General features: G+C 46.1%; 2 protein-coding genes across 16 annotated transcripts; one reads left to right on the top strand and one right to left on the bottom strand.

Annotated features, from left to right (window-relative positions):
- Nucleotides 1-59: 59 nt before the first annotated feature.
- Nucleotides 60-16,550, bottom strand: arhgef15a (Rho guanine nucleotide exchange factor (GEF) 15). 15 transcript variants are annotated; one of them, XM_049482498.1, is made up of 18 exons: nucleotides 15,965-16,550; nucleotides 14,620-14,730; nucleotides 14,431-14,486; nucleotides 13,889-14,374; nucleotides 10,275-10,973; nucleotides 10,062-10,104; nucleotides 8,846-8,901; nucleotides 8,442-8,668; nucleotides 6,953-7,113; nucleotides 5,744-5,896; nucleotides 3,394-3,523; nucleotides 2,730-2,804; nucleotides 2,523-2,615; nucleotides 1,980-2,134; nucleotides 1,243-1,407; nucleotides 1,075-1,160; nucleotides 770-874; nucleotides 60-294 (listed from the first exon to the last, which is right to left on the bottom strand). In XM_049482498.1, exons 4-18 carry the CDS (start codon nucleotides 14,238-14,240, stop codon nucleotides 116-118), a joined length of 2,679 nt encoding a protein of 892 aa, XP_049338455.1. In that variant the 5' UTR covers nucleotides 14,241-14,374; nucleotides 14,431-14,486; nucleotides 14,620-14,730; nucleotides 15,965-16,550; the 3' UTR covers nucleotides 60-115. The 15 variants fall into 15 exon arrangements, with proteins under 15 accessions (XP_049338455.1, XP_049338309.1, XP_049338379.1 ...); XM_049482352.1 differs by having other exon boundaries at nucleotides 13,889-14,486; XM_049482422.1 differs by having other exon boundaries at nucleotides 13,889-14,486; nucleotides 14,639-14,730.
- On the top strand, nucleotides 14,815-16,022 carry LOC125781459 (uncharacterized). Its single transcript, XM_049465196.1, has 3 exons — nucleotides 14,815-14,825; nucleotides 15,108-15,333; nucleotides 15,423-16,022. Exons 1-3 carry the CDS (start codon nucleotides 14,815-14,817, stop codon nucleotides 16,020-16,022), a joined length of 837 nt encoding a protein of 278 aa, XP_049321153.1.
- Nucleotides 16,551-18,975: the final 2,425 nt, after the last annotated feature.

The following is an 18,975-nucleotide window of genomic DNA, read 5'->3' as shown; positions in this document are numbered from 1 at the left end:
CACCAACAGCACTTCGAGTTAAAAATTTTATTTAAATTTATCTTAACACTCTATCTGAATCAATTCTCAGAGATTTTTCTGGTGAATATTAATTGTGCAAAACAAAAAAAAACTATTAAGAATTTTGATTTAATTTCGTTTCCTCTTTGTGATTGTCTGGCCGTGTTGCCATGTTGATCCGGTACTGCTCCCGGAGGTTTCGGCGTCTCTGATGTTCATTGGTCACTTCGACCACAGACTCCTGAGGGAACCACCCCCTCGCCCTGTCGGAGAGGCGCATGCCCTCGTACCATCCTGAGGGGGAAGAACATCAACACCGGTTACACAGCACACGAACGCACACACACACACACACACACACACACACATGCACTAACGCACACTAAAGCCTAGTTTTTACTTTTGCGTTGAGCCTCTACGCATTTCCAGTGAGAGTGCACTACACAGCAGAGCACGTTTATACTTATGCGACTGCATGTCAGCGACGCTCTGCACTTTAAACTGCAAAGGCGGAGGGAGGTGTACACAGAAGTATAAATTGGCTTTAACACACACCCACTAATGCACACACTAACACTCTTTAATAACAATGTTCAGCACGGTCTGGGCGGGTGGAGCCCCTACAGGTAGAACAATGTGAGTATCTGTACAGAACTGCAGTCTGGAGTTTAGTGTTTAATAAAATGACGTCACAAACAAAGTTGCCTCATTAGACGACCCTCGTTAGTGAACAACCCTTTATAACAGTGTTATAACAGGTCAGTCTTACCTTCGTTAGTTTTGCGAATAATGTTGATTATGTCCCAGGGTTCTAGACTCAGCTCATCTGCCTGTTTAGCAGCGTACTGCTGGATACACTGAACCTGTGGGCAGTCTGACACACACACACACACACACACACAGATAAGTAACAGGAAGCGTAGGGGGCGCTCTTTAATCTTCATATGACCCACTGGCTCGGTCTGATAGACTCTATAAGACATTGTAATTTTAACACAGACTGGAGGAACGGTTGTTTCCCTGTAGTTCCTGATCATAAACACCCTGCTGGTGAGATGAGGAACTGCAGCTCACCCCAGTCCTCGTACACTTTCTCCTGCTTCTCCTGCTGGAGCTCACAGACGGAGGGGAACACCGCCATCCACCTGTGCAGGTCAGACCTACAGACAGAGACCTGGTTGGTGCTGAAGGTTGTACAGAGTGAGAAACTGGGATGGTGTTGGTGTTCAGTGTGTGTCTTACTCAGTATTGGCCTTCAGCAGGTGCTCACAGGTGTTTCCCTGGTGGTTCTCCAGCAATGTGAGGCAGAAGGTGTGGTCCAGCTGTGGTCCAGAAGGCTCTATAGGCTGGACCTCCACCAGAGAGCGGTGGGCGTGATCCAGCACCACAAACCGCTCTGGACTTACGCTTATAGATTAGAGAGATCAGTTTAAGTAAAAGAGCAGAAAGAAACTTAGCAGTAAATCTGCTACAGGACCAAGTTCTAACGTTACTTAACAGAATCCTGCTAGGCTAAAAAATGTGCCCCCACAAGTCTGAGCTGTCTGGAGCAGGAGCTAGAAAGTAAATACAGGAAGAAGGTTCTGTGTTTCAGCTGTGAAGCTCTTTTAACACTGAATGTGTTTATAATCAGTGTTTTCAGTGGGATTTTAGCTCAAACTTGAGGAATAATTTGATAGTTGTTTCAGATCGAGGTCTGATCATGTTCTCATCACAAACAGAACCACTGTGGAGTTGGTTTTGAACTGAAGCGAAACCTCCTCTCGCGCGTCTCGGTACGGTCGTTTGAAAGTAAGTGTGATTTTTTTTTTTTCACACCTTCCTAAACAAACCGGCCCAAGAGTCCGATTTAATCAAACTAAACAGTGCTGGAGAGACAAAACCCTTACCATCTGGACCTGGACCTACATTTCTAAAGTGAAAAAAATCTAAAACTTTCGGGGCGTGGTCATGAGATTAGAGAGGGTAGAGGTACACACCTCTTCCTGGCAGTGAGGATGATGAGGTCGTTGAAGAGGAAGATGTACACAGGAGTGAAGCGAAAGCGCTGGCCGAAGAGTGACGCTCCTTTGACGAGCTCCTGCAGCTCGCCCTGCTTCTCCAGACAACGAGTTTTGGACACTAGCGGGATCGCCTGAGCACAGGAGGGACACCTGCTCAGTCACTGTTTCTACTGAAGTCATGAGTATTAAAAAGAGTTTATCCTGCTTTTGTTGGAGTAACTGTCTGGACAGGACTTTCAGCAATAAAAGCAGGTTAGTGAGGTCAGGGTGTTGAATGATCCTAATGTATTGTATGGAGCACCATCATTCTAGAGAACACAGTTCCACTGCTCCACAGATCAATACTGAGGGTTTATACCCCTCTAACACACTCCTGGCATTAGGCACGGACCCAACAGACTCGTGATTATTAATCTGCACCAGAAAGTTCTGATCTACTGGCAGAACTTCACTACAGGAACTAGACGAGCTGTTAGAAGTAATTCAGACTAAGACCGAATAACTTTGTAAATTTCGCACCTTCAGTTTATCGAACTCCAGAATGTTGGCCACGTGCATCAACTCCTCCATCTGCTTCATCTGACCCACCTGAGTGTTCGCCTCCCGTATGATCTGTCCAATCACATGCAAAGATTTCAAACTATTAAAACGTCACGTCTAAAGATTCAACCTAAACAGTGAAACTACGACACTTGGCAAAAAGTCAAACAGAAGGTCAGATTGTACCTCTGAGACGACGGCCAGAGCTCTGGAGGCGGACTCCTCCTCCGCTGAACCTTCAGTCGTCCTCTTCAGAATACTCTACAACAAAAAACAGCACAGTCCAGAACCCAAACCCACAGTCTGATCGCCCAGCTGGAGAAACAATAATCTCTCCAAGGACTTTATCCTGCCTTTACTGGACCTGGATTCTCCATCACTAACAACATCTAGTGTCCCAATGTTCTGCCACCTTACTGGAACCCAATCTGCACTTCTGGAGATGAGTGATCAGCCTTTAATCCTAAAGAACTGAAGACAGTAATCCCTGGTCCTGAAGAACCTCCTGCTCACAACTCACCTGATCAGCCAATCAGGGAACCAGAAACAGATAAATCTACAGTTACAGTAGATACAGGAACAGTGATCTGTGGAACCAAAACTGCTGTGTGATGCACCTGAACGCTGAGGGGAGTCTGATTTCTTTACCCTTTACACCTGTTTTAGATCAGACCAAACTAAAAAGAGGGTTCTCTACCTGTGCTGGTTCTCTACCTGTGCTGGTTTTCTACCTGTGCTGGTTCTCTACCTGTGCTGGTTTTCTACCTGTGCTGGTTCTCTACCTGTGCTGGTTTTCTACCTGTGCTGGTTCTCTACCTGTGCTGGTTTTCTACCTGTGCTGGTTCTCTACCTGTATGAGGATTTTGATGCGTGTGATTCGCTGGAAGGGCAGCAGCATGAAGGAGCTGAATGGAAGTCGCTTGCAGAGCGGAGATTCTTCCAGCCGTCGCATCACCGTACAGAACGCCCGGTTACACTGCCTACACACACACACACACACACACACACACACACACACACACACACACACGGATTGTTTGTTGTAAAGACCTGTGTAAAATCCTGATATATTTTTGTAATTGGAACAGGAAGAAGTTACAGCGTGACCACAGAGTGAAACAACACTCCTACAGGAACCGAAACACAGAACTGTGTGTGTGTGTGTGTTAGTGTGTGTGTGTGCGTGTGTGTGTGTGTGTGTATGCGTGTGTGTGTGTGTGTTTGTGTGTGTGTGTGTGTTAGTGTGTGTGTGTTAGTGTGTGTGTGTGTGTGTGTGTGTGTGTTAGTGTGTGTGTGTGTTAGTGTGTGTGTGTGTGTTAGTGTGTGTGTGTGTGTGTTAGTGTGTGTGTGTGTGTTAGTGTGTGTGTGTGTGTGTGTGTGTGTTAGTGTGTGTGTGTGTGTGTGTGTAGTGTGTGTTAGTGTGTGTTAGTGTGTGTGTAGTGTGTAGTGTGTGTGTGTGTGTTAGTGTGTGTGTGTGTGTGTGTGTAGTGTGTGTTAGTGAGTGTGTGTGTGTGTGTGTGTGTTAGTGTGTGTATGTGTGTGTGTGTGTGTTAGTGTGTGTGTGTGTGTTAGTGTGTGTGTGTGTGTGTTAGTGTGTGTGTGTGTGTTAGTGTGTGTGTGTGTGTGTGTTAGTGAGTGTGTGTGTTAGTGTGTGTGTTAGTGAGTGTGTGTGTGTGTTAGTGTGTGTGTGTGTGTTAGTGTGTGTGTGTGTGTGTGTTAGTGAGTGTGTGTGTTAGTGTGTGTGTTAGTGTGTGTGTGTGTGTGTGTTAGTGAGTGTGTGTGTTAGTGTGTGTGTTAGTGTGTGTGTGTGTGTGTGTTAGTGTGTGTGTTAGTGTGTGTGTGTGTGTGTGTGTGTTAGTGAGTGTGTGTGTGTGTGTGTGTGTGTATGTGTATGCGTGTGTGTGTGTGTGTGTGTTAGTGTGTGTGTGTGTGTGTGTGTGTGTGTTAGTGTGTGTGTGTGTGTGTGTTAGTGTGTGTGTGTGTGTGTGTGTATGTGTATGCGTGTGTGTGTGTGTGTGTGTGTTAGTGTGTGTTAGTGTGTGTGTGTGTGTTAGTGTGTGTGTGTGTGTTAGTGTGTGTGTGTGTGTGTGTGTAGTGTGTGTTAGTGTGTGTTAGTGTGTGTGTGTGTGTGTGTGTGTTAGTGTGTGTGTGTGTGTGTGTGTAGTGTGTGTTAGTGTGTGTTAGTGTGTGTGTGTGTGTTAGTGTGTGTGTGTGTGTGTGTGTTAGTGTGTGTGTGTGTGTGTGTGTATGTGTATGCGTGTGTGTGTGTGTGTGTGTGTTAGTGTGTGTTAGTGTGTGTGTGTGTGTGTGTTAGTGTGTGTGTGTGTGTTAGTGTGTGTGTGTGTGTTAGTGTGTGTGTGTGTGTGTGTGTAGTGTGTGTTAGTGTGTGTTAGTGTGTGTGTGTGTGTGTGTGTGTGTTAGTGTGTGTGTGTGTGTAGTGTGTGTGTGTGTGTTAGTGTGTGTGTGTGTGTGTGTGTAGTGTGTGTTAGTGTGTGTGTGTGTTAGTGTGTGTGTAGTGTGTAGTGTGTGTGTGTGTGTTAGTGTGTGTGTGTGTGTGTGTGTAGTGTGTGTTAGTGTGTGTATGTGTGTTAGTGTGTGTGTGTGTTAGTGTGTGTGTGTGTGTGTGTGTGTGTTAGTGTGTGTATGTGTGTGTGTGTGTGTTAGTGTGTGTTAGTGTGTGTGTAGTGTGTAGTGTGTGTGTAGTGTGTAGTGTGTGTGTGTGTGTTAGTGTGTGTGTGTGTGTGTGTAGTGTTTGTTAGTGAGTGTGTGTGTGTGTGTGTGTGTTAGTGTGTGTGTGTGTGTAGTGTGTGTTAGTGTGTGTGTGTGTTAGTGTGTGTATGTGTGTTAGTGTGTGTTAGTGTGTGTGTAGTGTGTAGTGTGTGTGTGTGTGTTAGTGTGTGTGTGTGTGTGTGTGTAGTGTGTGTTAGTGAGTGTGTGTGTGTGTGTGTGTTAGTGTGTGTATGTGTGTGTGTGTGTGTTAGTGTGTGTGTGTGTGTGTGTGTAGTGTGTGTTAGTGAGTGTGTGTGTGTGTGTGTGTGTTAGTGTGTGTGTGTGTGTGTGTGTGTGTGTTAGTGTGTGTGTGTGTGTGTGTTAGTGTGTGTGTGTGTGTGTGTGTGTGTGTGTTAGTGTGTGTGTGTGTGTGTGTGTTAGTGTGTGTGTGTGTGTGTGTGTGTGTGTTAGTGTGTGTGTGTGTGTCCTACATCAGCTGGCTGTAGGTCTTCTCCTGGTAGACCTGGTTCCGGACGTAGTCGATGTAAACGCTGAAATGCTGATTGGCGTGCCAGTGGATGATGTCACACACATCAGAGATGACCACGCCCTCGTCCACCCGGTCCAGCAGATCCTGCAGGAACCTGTGAGATAACCCTCAGTGTTAATTACCCACAATGCCCTGAGGATAAACCAGCTGAAGGTCTGGGGAAGATCCTCCTGTCTGACCGACCTCTTAAAAAATTCCATTCTGGGGATTTTCTGTAATTTCCTTGTGAACTGGTTTCATCACCACTAGGTCGCTATATAGGACCCGCGCTCATCGTTTCTTCCATGGTATTAAAAATAGTTTATTATAAGAAAATCTCCATATCACTCCATCCTAAAATCACCACATTCCAGAGAACCCAGTTCCTCTGATCAAAACTGATCAATACTGGAGTTTATTCTCCTCTATAACCCAAACCTGATATAAAACACAGAACCTCATAAGTACAGGAGTTGGAGAATGAAACTGAAACACCTGTCATCATTTTAGTGTGGGATTTTAGGTTTCATGTCTAAATTGGAGCAGGCTGGTGTTCAATCTTCATTAATTGCACATTGCACCAGTAAGAGCAGAGTGTGAAGGTTCAATTAGCAGGGTAAGAGCACAGTTCTGCTCTAAATATTGCAATGCACACAACATTATGGGAGACATACCAGAGTTCAAAAGAGGACAAATTGTTGGTGCACGTCTTGCTGGAGCATCTGTGACCAAGACAGCAAGTCTTTGTGATGCATCAAGAGCCACGGTATCCAGGGTAACGTCAGCATACCACCAAGAAGGACCAACCACATCCAACAGGATTAACTGTGGACGCTGTAAGAGGAAGCTGTCTGAAAGGGATATTCGGGTGCTAACCCGGATTGTATCCAAAAAACATAAAACCACGTCTGATCAAATCACGCAGAATTCAATGTGCACCTCAACTCTCCTGTTTCCACCAGAACTGTCCGTCACCACAATCAATTACTGTGCTCTAAAACCAGGTGTTTCAGTTTCATTCTCCAACTCCTGTAGATCTATATATATGATTTAGAGAGTCCTGATCTAACATCAAACATTTGGACAAAGCTGGTATTATTATTATTATTATTATTTTTATTATTATTGTTAATAGTTGTTGTTGTCTGTGTTTGTTTGTTTGTTTGTTTACCTCTCGCTGACCTCGTACACCTGCAGGATGTTGGAGAAGAGCACCTTCCTGTCGTGGATGACGAGAGTGTCGTCCAGCTCTCGCGACCCGAGAAAGTGATCTCTGAGCACCCGGAGTGATCTCAAATACGACGCCTCCGACGTTAACACCTCGAACATACACTGATCACAAATCACAACTTTACACACTGATCTCACTCTCACACTCTTACACTCTCTCTCACTCTCACTCTTACACTCTCTCTCACTCTCACTCTTACACTCTCTCTCACTCTCAACACCTCAAACATACACTGATCAGAGTCACACCTTTACACACTGATCTCACTCTCCCGCTCTCAGTCTTACGCTCTCTCACAATCTCACTCACTCTCTCACTCGCACTCTTACACTCACTCTCACTCTTACACTCTCTCACTCTTACACTCACTCTCACTCTTACACTCTCTCACTCTCACACTTACACTCTCACACTCTCACTCACTCTTACTCTTACACTCTCTCACACTCTCACTCTTACACTCTCTCACACTCTCTCACTCTTAACACCTCGAACATACACTGATCACAAATCACAACTTTATACACTGATCTCTCTCTTACACTCACTCACTCTCTCACTTTCACTCTCACACTCTCTCTCACTCTCACACTTACACTCTCACTCTTACACTCTCTCTCACTCTCTCTCTTACACTCACTCACTCTCTCACTTTCACTCTCACACTCTCTCTCACTCTCAACACCTCAAACACACACTAATCACAGAGTCACACCTTTACACACTGATCTCTCTCTCTGTCTCTATGGCTACGTTCACATTATCAGCCAAGTTGCACAAATCTGATTTTTTGCTCAGATCAGATTTGTGTATCTTGACGGTTCACATTCAGTGTAAATGTAAGTGATCTGTATCTGTGTGTAATGTGAACACAGAATCTGTTCCTGAATCGTCTCACATGCTGCACATTGATACCTGTATAAACGCCTCCTTCTTCACCAACAACAAAAACCCTCATATTAGAGAGAGGAGAGACTCGTAGCTTTATAAAGGGAAATGGATGAGTTAGCAGCTCATATGTGGAGCATCTTTTGCTGGAGTGGAGAGTAAACAGCTGCTCTGAAGTTCATGCTCAGCTCCAGGAGGAGAAAAAAGGACAGGCGGTTTGCTTTTGCTGTTTTTGCAGCTATAGCTGCACAGCTGCACCAAGAGATGCAGTGTGGGTATAAGAGAGAGAAGCACGTAGCGCTAATGCTAATGCTAATGCGCAAAAGCAAAAAGAGACATGAATTTGACCGTTCACACTCATGTCACATGCATGTCCGTGGATCAGATATGTATTCGATTTAGAACCGCATATGGAGGTAACTCAAGTCTGATTAGGCACATTCACACTGCCATGAAAAAAATCAGATCTGAACCACTTCAGACTGGTAACGTGAACGGAGCCTGTCTCTCTCTCTGTCTGACTCTGTCTATCTGTCAGTACCTCCTGTCGCTGGCGCTGGTTGTGGGTGAGGGTGGGCAGTATCCCGCTCTCCTGAACTACAGGAAGGTCCTGCCACAGTTTAATGTTGGTGAGTTGGGCTCCGTGGCGCCCCCTGCTGCCGGAGTCCTGCAGGCCCAGACTGTCGCTCAGACTCCGACGGTGAACCTGAGGACTTTCACCCTGCAGCTCAGCTTCAGCTTTCTTCTGATAGATCTGATACAACGGCTCTGTACACACACACACAATACACACACATTATACACACACACACATACACAATACACACACAATGCACACACACACACACATACACATACACACAAATCATACACTTTCCTCTGACTGATGTGATACAGCAGCTACAAACATTATATGCATGTTTAATATACATCCTGTAAACTGACCGTAATCACTGTTCTGCACCCAATCACTAGAAATCTTCCTGCCGCCCTGCTTCACCCTGAGAGAGAGACAGAGAGAGAGAGACAGAGAGAGAGAGACAGAGAGAGAGAGATAGAGAGAGAGAGAATGAGAGAGAGCGAGAGACAGGAGAGAATCAGTCTCTGGTGCAGACGTGACTGTGTGATGGGTTGTGGTCATTACTGGGTGATGGGGCGTGGTGGTGACTGGGTGATGGGGTGCGGTCGTGACCGGGTGATTGGGTGTGGTCGTGACTGGGTGATGGGGTGTGGTCGTGACTGTGTGATAGGGTGTGGTGGTGACCGGGTGATGGGGTGTGGTCGTTACTGTGTGATGGGGTGTGGTGGTGAGTGGGTGACGGGGTGTGGTGGTGACTGGGTGATGGGGTGTGGTCGTGACTGTGTGATGGGGTGTGGTGGTGACCGGGTGATGGGGTGTGGTCGTTACTGTGTGATGGGGTGTGGTGGTGAGTGGGTGACGGGGTGTGGTGGTGACTGGGTGATGGGGTGTGGTCGTGACTGTGTGATGGGGTGTGGTGGTGACCGGGTGATGGGGTGTGGTCGTTACTGTGTGATGGGGTGTGGTGGTGACTGGGTGACGGGGTGTGGTGGTGACTGGGTGATGGGGTGCGGTGGTGACTGGGTGATGGGGTGTGGTGGTGACTGTGTGATAGGGTGTGGTGGTGACCGGGTGATGGGTTGTGGTGGTGACTGGGTGATGGGGTGTGGTCGTGACTGTGTGATAGGGTGTGGTGGTGACCGGGTGATGGGTTGTGGTGGTGACTGGGTGATGGGGTGTGGTCGTGACTGTGTGATGGGGTGTGGTGGTGACCGGGTGATGGGGTGTGGTCGTTACTGTGTGATGGGGTGTGGTGGTGAGTGGGTGACGGGGTGTGGTGGTGACTGGGTGATGGGGTGTGGTCGTGACTGTGTGAGGGGGTGTGGTGGTGACCGGGTGATGGGGTGTGGTCGTTACTGTGTGATGGGGTGTGGTGGTGACTGGGTGACGGGGTGTGGTGGTGACTGGGTGATGGGGTGCGGTGGTGACTGGGTGATGGGGTGTGGTGGTGACTGGGTGATGGGGTGCGGTGGTGACTGGGTGATGGGGTGTGGTCGTGACTGCACCATGGCGCCGCACAACCACACTACATCATGGTCTTTTGGCCCAGTCAGGACCAGGTTGTTTGGGTGAAGATCTTACTCAGTTTTGTCTGCTGAATCTCTTCTATCACTTTTCTTCTTCTCTAGAAAAAGGAGAGAAACAGTAAATAAACCCCAGTACTAAAACCTGGTAAAACCTGCTAGAACCTGTTAGAACCTGTTAGAACCGGTTCTTTAGTAAAGGCGGTGGGTTCACATACACCCAACAACTGTTTTGATGTTTAGGAACAACCCCAATTTCTCAGTAACTTACCTAACTTTGTTTTTCCTGGACTTCTCTTCTCACAGCTGCTGGAGGTTCTGATTGGTGGACGGCCTCCTCTGGGGGACAGCACGTAAGCAAGGACTGGCTGGGTGGCGCGTCTCTCTTTCTGATTGGTGCGTGGGGATGACTGTGGGCGTGGTGGCAGATCTGGTCTGGGGGGCGGAATGGGGGGCGTGGCAGGACGCTCGTCGGAGGGCTGGAGCACCAGGTAAAGGGGCTCCTCAGGATGTTCAGCAGGGGGCTGGTCAGCCTGCAGTGTGTGATGGGTCTCTGCAGGGGGCGCTGTGGGAGCGGATCGATGGACGAGGTCGTCCAGCTTTTCGTACAGACTCTCGCTCTCTGCCGCACTCTGCCGGCCGTGGTGTCTCCGGAAGCTCTGGCAGTTAATGCACTCTGCCACTGTGGGAGAGTTGGAGTGCGTGTATGTTGGGTTTGCGCTCACTCCTCCGCTCACTCCTGCGTCACCCCCATCCATCTGTCGTTTCGATGATGTCACTCTGTGGTCTCCCTGCTTCAGGGAACTGTTGCTGTGATCGTCTGGAACCCACATCAGCTTCATGCCGGGCCGGTGCAGGTGGCAGATGCAGTGGCAGTGTTTCTCCTGCAGGGGGCAGGAGGGCGTTACTGACCCCTCCTCTTCCAGCCTGACTCCGCCCACACCGTCCTCCATCTCACTTCCATCAGGCTCTGTGGGGCAGCAGATCGTTAGCGTAGAAAACCAGTATCGTCTCATTTCTACCATTCTGGCACTTAGCAAAGTTTTACTGTAGTTAATATCTTAGTTGCAGTTTGGCTGTAGTTAAGAAGTATTTTAGTTGTAGTTTGGCTGTAGTTATGAAGTATTTTAGTTGTAATTTAGCTGTAGTTAAGAAGTATTTTAGTTGTAGTTTGGCTGTAGTTTAGTATTTTAGTTGTAGTTTGGCTGTAGTTATGAAGTATTTTACTTGTAGTTTGGCTGTAGTTAAGAAGTATTTTAGTTGTAGTTTGGCTGTAGTTTAGTATTTTAGTTGTAGTTTGGCTGTAGTTAAGAAATATTTTAAATGTAATTTGGCTGTAGTTAAGTGTTTTAGTTGTAGTTTGGCTGTAGTTAAGAAGTATTTTTAATGTAATTTGGCTGTAGTTAAGTGTTTTAGTTGTAGTTTGGCTGTAGTTAAGAAGTATTTTAGTTGCAGTTTGGCTGTAGTTAAGAAGTATTTTAGTTGCAGTTTGGCTGTAGTTAAGTATTTTAGTTGCAGTTTGGGTGTAGTTAAGTATTTTAGTTGTAGTTTGGCTGTAGTTAAGTATTTTAGTTGTAGTTTGGCTGTAGTTTAGTATTTTAGTTGTAGTTTGGCTGTAGTTAAGAAATATTTTAAATGTAATTTGGCTGTAGTTAAGTATTTTAGTTGTAGTTTGGCTGTAGTTAAGAAATATTTTACATGTAATTTGGCTGTAGTTAAGTATTTTAGTTGCAGTTTGGCTGTAGTTAAGAAATATTTTTAATGTAATTTGGCTGTAGTTTAGTGTTTTAGTTGTAGTTTGGCTGTAGTTAAGAAGTATTTTAGTTGCCGTTTGGCTGCAGTTAAGTATTTTAGTTGCTGTTTGGCTGCAGTTATGAAGTATTTTAGATGTAATTTGGCTGTAGTTAAGTATTTTAGTTGTAGTTTGGCTGTAGTTAAGAAATATTTTAGTTGTAGTTTGGCTGTAGTTAAGTATTTTAGTTGTAGTTTGGCTGTAGTAAAGAAGTATTTAAGGCTGTATTTTGGCTCTGACGGTTCCTGCAGGCAGCTGATGGGTTTTACTGATGGCAGGTGGTTTTCTGTTTAGCCCCTCCCCCCTGATGATCAGACTGTACCTACATCAGACTGTAGTTAAGAAGTATTTTAGTTGTAGTTTGACTGTAGTTAAGAAGTATTTTAGTTGCAGTTTGGGTGTAGTTAAGTATTTTAGTTGTAGTTTGACTGTAGTTAAGTATTTTAGTTGTAGTTTGGCTGTAGTTTAGTATTTTAGTTGTAGTTTGGCTGTAGTTAAGAAGTATTTTAGTTGCAGTTTGGGTGTAGTTAAGTATTTTAGTTGCAGTTTGGCTGTAGTTTAGTATTTTAGTTGTAGTTTGGCTGTAGTTAAGTATTTTAGTTGTAGTTTGGTTGTAGTAAAGAAGTATTTTAGTTGTAGTTTGGCTGTAGTTATGAAGTATTTTAGATGTAATTTGGCTGTAGTTAAGAAGTATTTTAGTTGTAGTTTGGCTGTAGTTAAGTATTTTAGTTGTAGTTTGGCTGTAGTTAAGTATTTTAGTTGTAGTTTGGCTGCAGTTATGAAGTATTTTAGATGTAATTTGGCTGTAGTTAAGTATTTTAGTTGTAGTTTGGTTGTAGTAAAGAAGTATTTTAGTTGTAGTTTGGCTGTAGTTATGAAGTATTTTAGATGTAATTTGGCTGTAGTTAAGAAGTATTTTAGTTGTAGTTTGGCTGTAGTTAAGTATTTTAGTTGTAGTTTGGCTGTAGTTAAGTATTTTAGTTGTAGTTTGGTTGTAGTAAAGAAGTATTTAAGGCTGTATTTTGGCTGTCTCTGACGGTTCCTGCAGGCAGCTGATGGGTTTTACTGATGGCAGGTGGTTTTCTGTTTAGCCCCTCCCCCCTGATGATCAGACTGTACCTACATCAGACTGTAGTTAAGACGTATTTTAGTTGTAGTTTGACTGTAGTTAAGTATTTTAGTTGTAGTTTGGCTGTAGTTAAGAAGTATTTTAGTTGCAGTTTGGGTGTAGTTAAGTATTTTAGTTGTAGTTTGACTGTAGTTAAGTATTTTAGTTGTAGTTTGGCTGTAGTTAAGAAGTATTTTAGTTGCAGTTTGGGTGTAGTTAAGTATTTTAGTTGTAGTTTGACTGTAGTTAAGTATTTTAGTTGTAGTTTGGCTGTAGTTAAGAAGTATTTTAGTTGCAGTTTGGGTGTAGTTAAGTATTTTAGTTGCAGTTTGGCTGTAGTTTAGTATTTTAGTTGTAGTTTGGCTGTAGTTAAGAAATATTTTAAATGTAATTTGGCTGTAGTTAAGTGTTTTAGTTGTAGTTTGGCTGTAGTTAAGAAGTATTTTAGTTGCAGTTTGGCTGCAGTTATGAAGTATTTTAGATGTAATTTGGCTGTAGTTAAGTATTTTAGTTGTAGTTTGGCTGTAGTTAAGTATTTTAGTTGTAGTTTGGTTGTAGTAAAGAAGTATTTTAGTTGTAGTTTGGCTGTAGTTATGAAGTATTTTAGATGTAATTTGGCTGTAGTTAAGAAGTATTTTAGTTGTAGTTTGGCTGTAGTTAAGTATTTTAGTTGTAGTTTGGCTGTAGTTAAGTATTTTAGTTGTAGTTTGGTTGTAGTAAAGAAGTATTTAAGGCTGTATTTTGGCTGTCTCTGACGGTTCCTGCAGGCAGCTGATGGGTTTTACTGATGGCAGGTGGTTTTCTGTTTAGCCCCTCCCCCCTGATGATCAGACTGTACCTACATCAGACTGTAGTTAAGACGTATTTTAGTTGTAGTTTGGCTGTAGTTAAGACAAATTTTAGTTGTAGTTTGGCTGTAGTTTGTCAGTACAGTGACTAAAAGCAGTGCTGAGCAGAAGACTGTAGGACTGTGGTGATGGTGTACCTGATCGCCCGTGTTCCACATGGCTGGTCACCTGATCCTTCATCCACGCCCTCCGACCTTTCTCCTCCACCTGCTTGCTTCCTGTAGGCGGGGCTAAATCCAGTTTCTGGACTTGGTCTCTGACGGTTCCTGCAGGCAGCTGATGGGTTTTACTGATGGCAGGTGGTTTTCTGTTTAGCCCCTCCCCCCTGATGATCAGACTCTGTGTTCGCTCTTTGACCATTCCTGGCTTGATCCGCAAATCCCGCGGGACAGGCCAGGGGGCGGAGCTTGACCCCCATTGTGACTGCAGGCTTGGTTTTGGAGGCAGACTTGGTTTATGATGGACATTATGAGGCTTTGGGGTGGACATCTTCCACCTTTACCTGACACACCTCCTGCCAGGTAACACACCTCTGCCAGGTAACGCACCTCCCGCCAGGTAAAGCACCTCCCGCCAGGTAAATCACCTCTGCCAGGTAAAGCACCTCCCGCCAGGTAACGCACCTCCCGTCAGGTAACGCACCTCCCGCCAGGTAACGCACCTTCACCAGGTAACGCACCTCCCGCCAGGTAACGCACCTTCACCAGGTAACGCACCTCCCGCCAGGTAACGCACCTTCCGCCAGGTAACGCACCTTCCGCCAGGTAACGCACCTCCCGCCAGGTAAAGCACCTCCCGCCAGGTAACGCACCTCCCGCCAGGTAACGCACCTTCCGCCAGGTAACGCACCTTCCGCCAGGTAACGCACCTCCCGCCAGGTAAAGCACCTCCCGCCAGGTAACGCACCTCCCGCCAGGTAACGCACCTCCCGCCAGGTAACGCACCTCCCGCCAGGTAACGCTCCTTCACTAGGTGGAAGCTGGAAGACAGTTTAGTGCTCATTTACCTTCAAAACATTTAAAATATTCTAAAACATTAACTGTTCCTGCTGTTGCTCACTTCTATGCTGTTTCTGTAATTTACTCTTCATACTGTTCCTCACTGTTCCTGCAATTCTGCTGTTTTCCTTTTTGTGTCTCACTTTTCCTCACTGTTTCTAACTGTTGTTTCCTCTTACTGTCCTTTACTGTTTATTTATAACTATTCCAGACCCAGGATCAGTTATGTGTTTATGCTCCCCCTGTGTATAATCAGTATAATAACTGTGTAATTACACACACCACTCACAAACCACACACATCACACAACCAGCACATACACCCCCAGTGCTCACACCCCCAGTGCTCACACCCCCAGTGCTCACACCCCCGGCGCCTACACCCCCGGCGCCTACACCCCCTGTGCTCACACCCCCAGTGCTCACACCCCCGGCGCCTACACCCCCGGCGCCTACACCCCCTGTGCTCACACCCCCAGTGCTCACACCCCCAGCGCCTACACCCCCAGCGCCTACACCCCCAGCACCTACACCCCCAGCACCTACACCCACAGCACCTACACCCCCAGCGCCTACACCCCCAGTGCTCACACCCCCAGCGCCTACACCCCCAGCGCTCACACCCCCAGCGCCTACACCCCCAGCGCCTACACCCCCAGCGCTCATACCCCCAGCGCCTAACCCCAAGCGCCTACACCCCCAGCACCCACACCCCCAGGGCTCACACCCCCAGCGCCTACACCCCCAGCGCCTACACCCCCAGCACCTACACCCCCAGCACCTACACCCCCAGATTCTACACCCCCAGCACCTACACCCCCAGCGCCTACACCCCCAGATTCTACACCCCCAGCACCTACACCCCCAGCACCTACACCCCCAGCACCTACACCCCCAGATTCTACACCCCCAGCACCTACACCCCCAGCACCTACACCCCCAGCGCTCACACCCCCAGATTCTACACCCCCAGCGCCTACACCCCCAGCGCCTACACCCCCAGCGCCTACACCCCCAGCACCTACACCCCCAGCACCTACACCCCCAGCGCTCACACCCCCAGATTCTACACCCCCAGCGCCTACACCCTACACCACCTGCAGCCGACAACCCAGCGTGATATGCCTTCCATCGCCCTCTCACACCTCAGTCTCACTCTTATACGTCTCAATCTCACACGTCTCACTCTCACACGTCTCACTCTCACACGTCTCACTCTGCAGCTTCCTGATGAAGACCTTCCGGTTCCCCAGACCGCCGACACTTCCTGTTAGTTCTGTAGGTTCCCAGGATGAAGCTGAGTGTGGAGCAGGTGTGGAGTGAGCTGATGTGTGTGTGTGTGTGTGGAGTGAGCTGGTGTGTGTGTGTGGAGTGAGCTGGTGTGTGTGTGTGGAGTGAGCTAGTGTGTGTGTGTGTGTGTGTGTGGAGTGAGCTGGTGTGTGTGTGTGTGTGTGGAGTGAGCTGGTGTGTGTGTGTGTGTGTGGAGTGAGCTGGTGTGTGTGTGTGTGTGTGTGTGGAGTGAGCTAGTGTGTGTGTGGAGTGAGCTAGTGTGTGTGTGTGTGTGTGTGTGTAGAGTGAGCTGGTGTGTGTGTGTGTGGAGTGAGCTGGTGTGTGTGTGTGTGTGTGTGTGTAGAGTGAGCTGGTGTGTGTGTGTGTGGAGTGAGCTGGTGTGTGTGTGTGTGTGTGTGTGTAGAGTGAGCTGGTGTGTGTGTGTGTGGAGTGAGCTAGTGTGTGTGTGTGGAGTGAGCTGGTGTGTGTGTGTGGAGTGAGCTGGTGTGTGTGTGTGTGTGTGTGTGTGTAGAGTGAGCTGGTGTGTGTGTGTGTGTGTGTGTGTGTGTGGAGTGAGCTGGTTCTGGTGCTGCTGGTGAAGAGCGCTGGACGCTATTAATTCTAGACTTCTGCTTTTACTCCGAGTCTCTCACCCAGAGAGGAAGTGCTCACACACACACACACACACACACACACACTGACCTTTTAGAAAAGTGTGTGTGTTTGAGTGTGTGAGGAAGTGTAAGAGAGGGAAAGTGTTAAATCCTCTAACACTGAAACAGAGAGAAATAAAACAAACATTAAATAAATGTTATAATTTTTATTTGATGGATTAAAATATAGAATTCATATTTCACTCTGTGGTTCGGTTCATCAGAGAACAGGAGGTTCAGATTAATCTAATTAATCTCCATATTTAACCTTATAGATCCACCCCCCCCCCAAACAAACACCAGCTGAGAGAAGCTGCAGTTAAACCTGGAAAATCATCACTATAGAAGATTAACGACGTCCGTGAATCACAGACACAATTCAGTTACTGCAAGCGATCGATTTATAACTATATTTTATGTTTTATTCTCTTTAATTTACTTTAGGTTTATTTGGTCCAATACTTTTACTCATATGAGAAAATGGGCGGGTTCAGACTGAAGGTGCTGAATCTTCTGAACTGTGTATCAGATCCAGATTAAACACCTGGAAATAAAATGTTGATCTTTTGTCTCATTTTAATCTTTTAAAAATCAAACCTAAATATTTTCAGTCTGCAGTAGAAATAAAGGAATTCTCTCTGTTCCTATACTTTCTATAAATACAAAACCTATTACCAGTAATAACATTATTACACACACACACACACACACACACACACACACACACACACACACACACACACACATATATTATACACACACACACACACACACACACACACACACACTATACACACACACACACACACACACACACACACACACACACACACACACACACACACACACACACACTATACACACACACACACACACTATACACACACACACACACACACACACACACACACACACACACACACACTATACACACACACACACACACACACACACACACACTATACACACACACACACACACACACACTATACACACACACACACACACACACACACACACACACTATACACACACACACACACACACACACACACACACACACACACTATACACACACACACACACACACACACACACACACTATACACACACACACACACACACACACACACACACACTATACACACACTATACACACACACACACACACACACACACACACACACACACACACACTATACACACACACACACACACACACACACACTATACACACACACACACACACACACTATACACACACACACACACACACACTATACACACACACACACACACACACACACACACTATACACACACACACACACACACACACACACACACACACTATACACACACACACACACACACACACACACTATACACACACACACACACACACACTATACACACACACACTCACACTATACACACACACACACACACACACACACTATACACACTATACACACACACTATACACACACACACACACACACACACACACTATACACACACACACACACACACACTATACACACACACACACACACACACTATACACACACACACACACACACACTATACACACACACACACACACACACACACACACTATACACACACACACACACACACACACACACACACACTATACACACACACACACACACACACACACACTATACACACACACACACACACACACTATACACACACACACTCACACTATACACACACACACACACACACACACACTATACACACTATACACACACACTATGCACACACACACTATACACACACACTATACACACACACACTATACACACACACACACATATTATACACACACACTATACACACACACACTATACACACACACACACACACACTATACACACACACACTATACACACACACACACATATTATACACACACACACACACTATACACACACACACACACACACACACATTATACACACACACACATATTATACACACACTATACACACACACTATACACACACACTATACACACACTATTAGTCCAGTACTATCAGCACTGCACTGGCTTCCAGTCAAATTCCGCATAGACTATAAAATTCTCCTGTTAACGTATAAAGCCCTACATGGACTCGCTCCTGAGTATTTACAAGACCTCATCTCCTGTTATGAACCACCGCGATTACTCAGATCTCAGGGTGCTGGTTTATTAGTAGTTCCTAAAATTCAGAGGAGCTCTGCAGGAGGAAGAGCTTTCTCTTATAAAGCGCCTCAACTCTGGAATAATCTCCCCG

Source organism: Astyanax mexicanus, chromosome 1, assembly GCF_023375975.1.
Source record: "Astyanax mexicanus isolate ESR-SI-001 chromosome 1, AstMex3_surface, whole genome shotgun sequence".
Classification (NCBI taxonomy): domain Eukaryota; kingdom Metazoa; phylum Chordata; class Actinopteri; order Characiformes; family Acestrorhamphidae; genus Astyanax; species Astyanax mexicanus.
The sequence above is the reverse complement of the archived record's forward strand: the minus strand, read 5'-3'. Positions and strand labels throughout refer to the sequence as shown.

Coding starts and splice junctions, on each gene's coding strand:
- arhgef15a (XM_049482352.1), bottom strand. CDS start 14,240: ATGTCCACCCCAAAGCCTCATAATGTCCATCATAAACCAAGTCTGCCT. Junction 3,524..5,743: donor AAGACCTACAGCCAGCTGAT/GTAGGACACACA, acceptor GTGTGTGTGTAG/GCAGTGTAACCGGGCGTTCT. Junction 2,805..3,393: donor GCATCAAAATCCTCATACAG/GTAGAGAACCAG, acceptor TTTTTGTTGTAG/AGTATTCTGAAGAGGACGAC.
- LOC125781459 (XM_049465196.1), top strand. Junction 15,334..15,422: donor CCAGCGCCTACACCCCCAGT/GCTCACACCCCC, acceptor TCATACCCCCAG/CGCCTAACCCCAAGCGCCTA.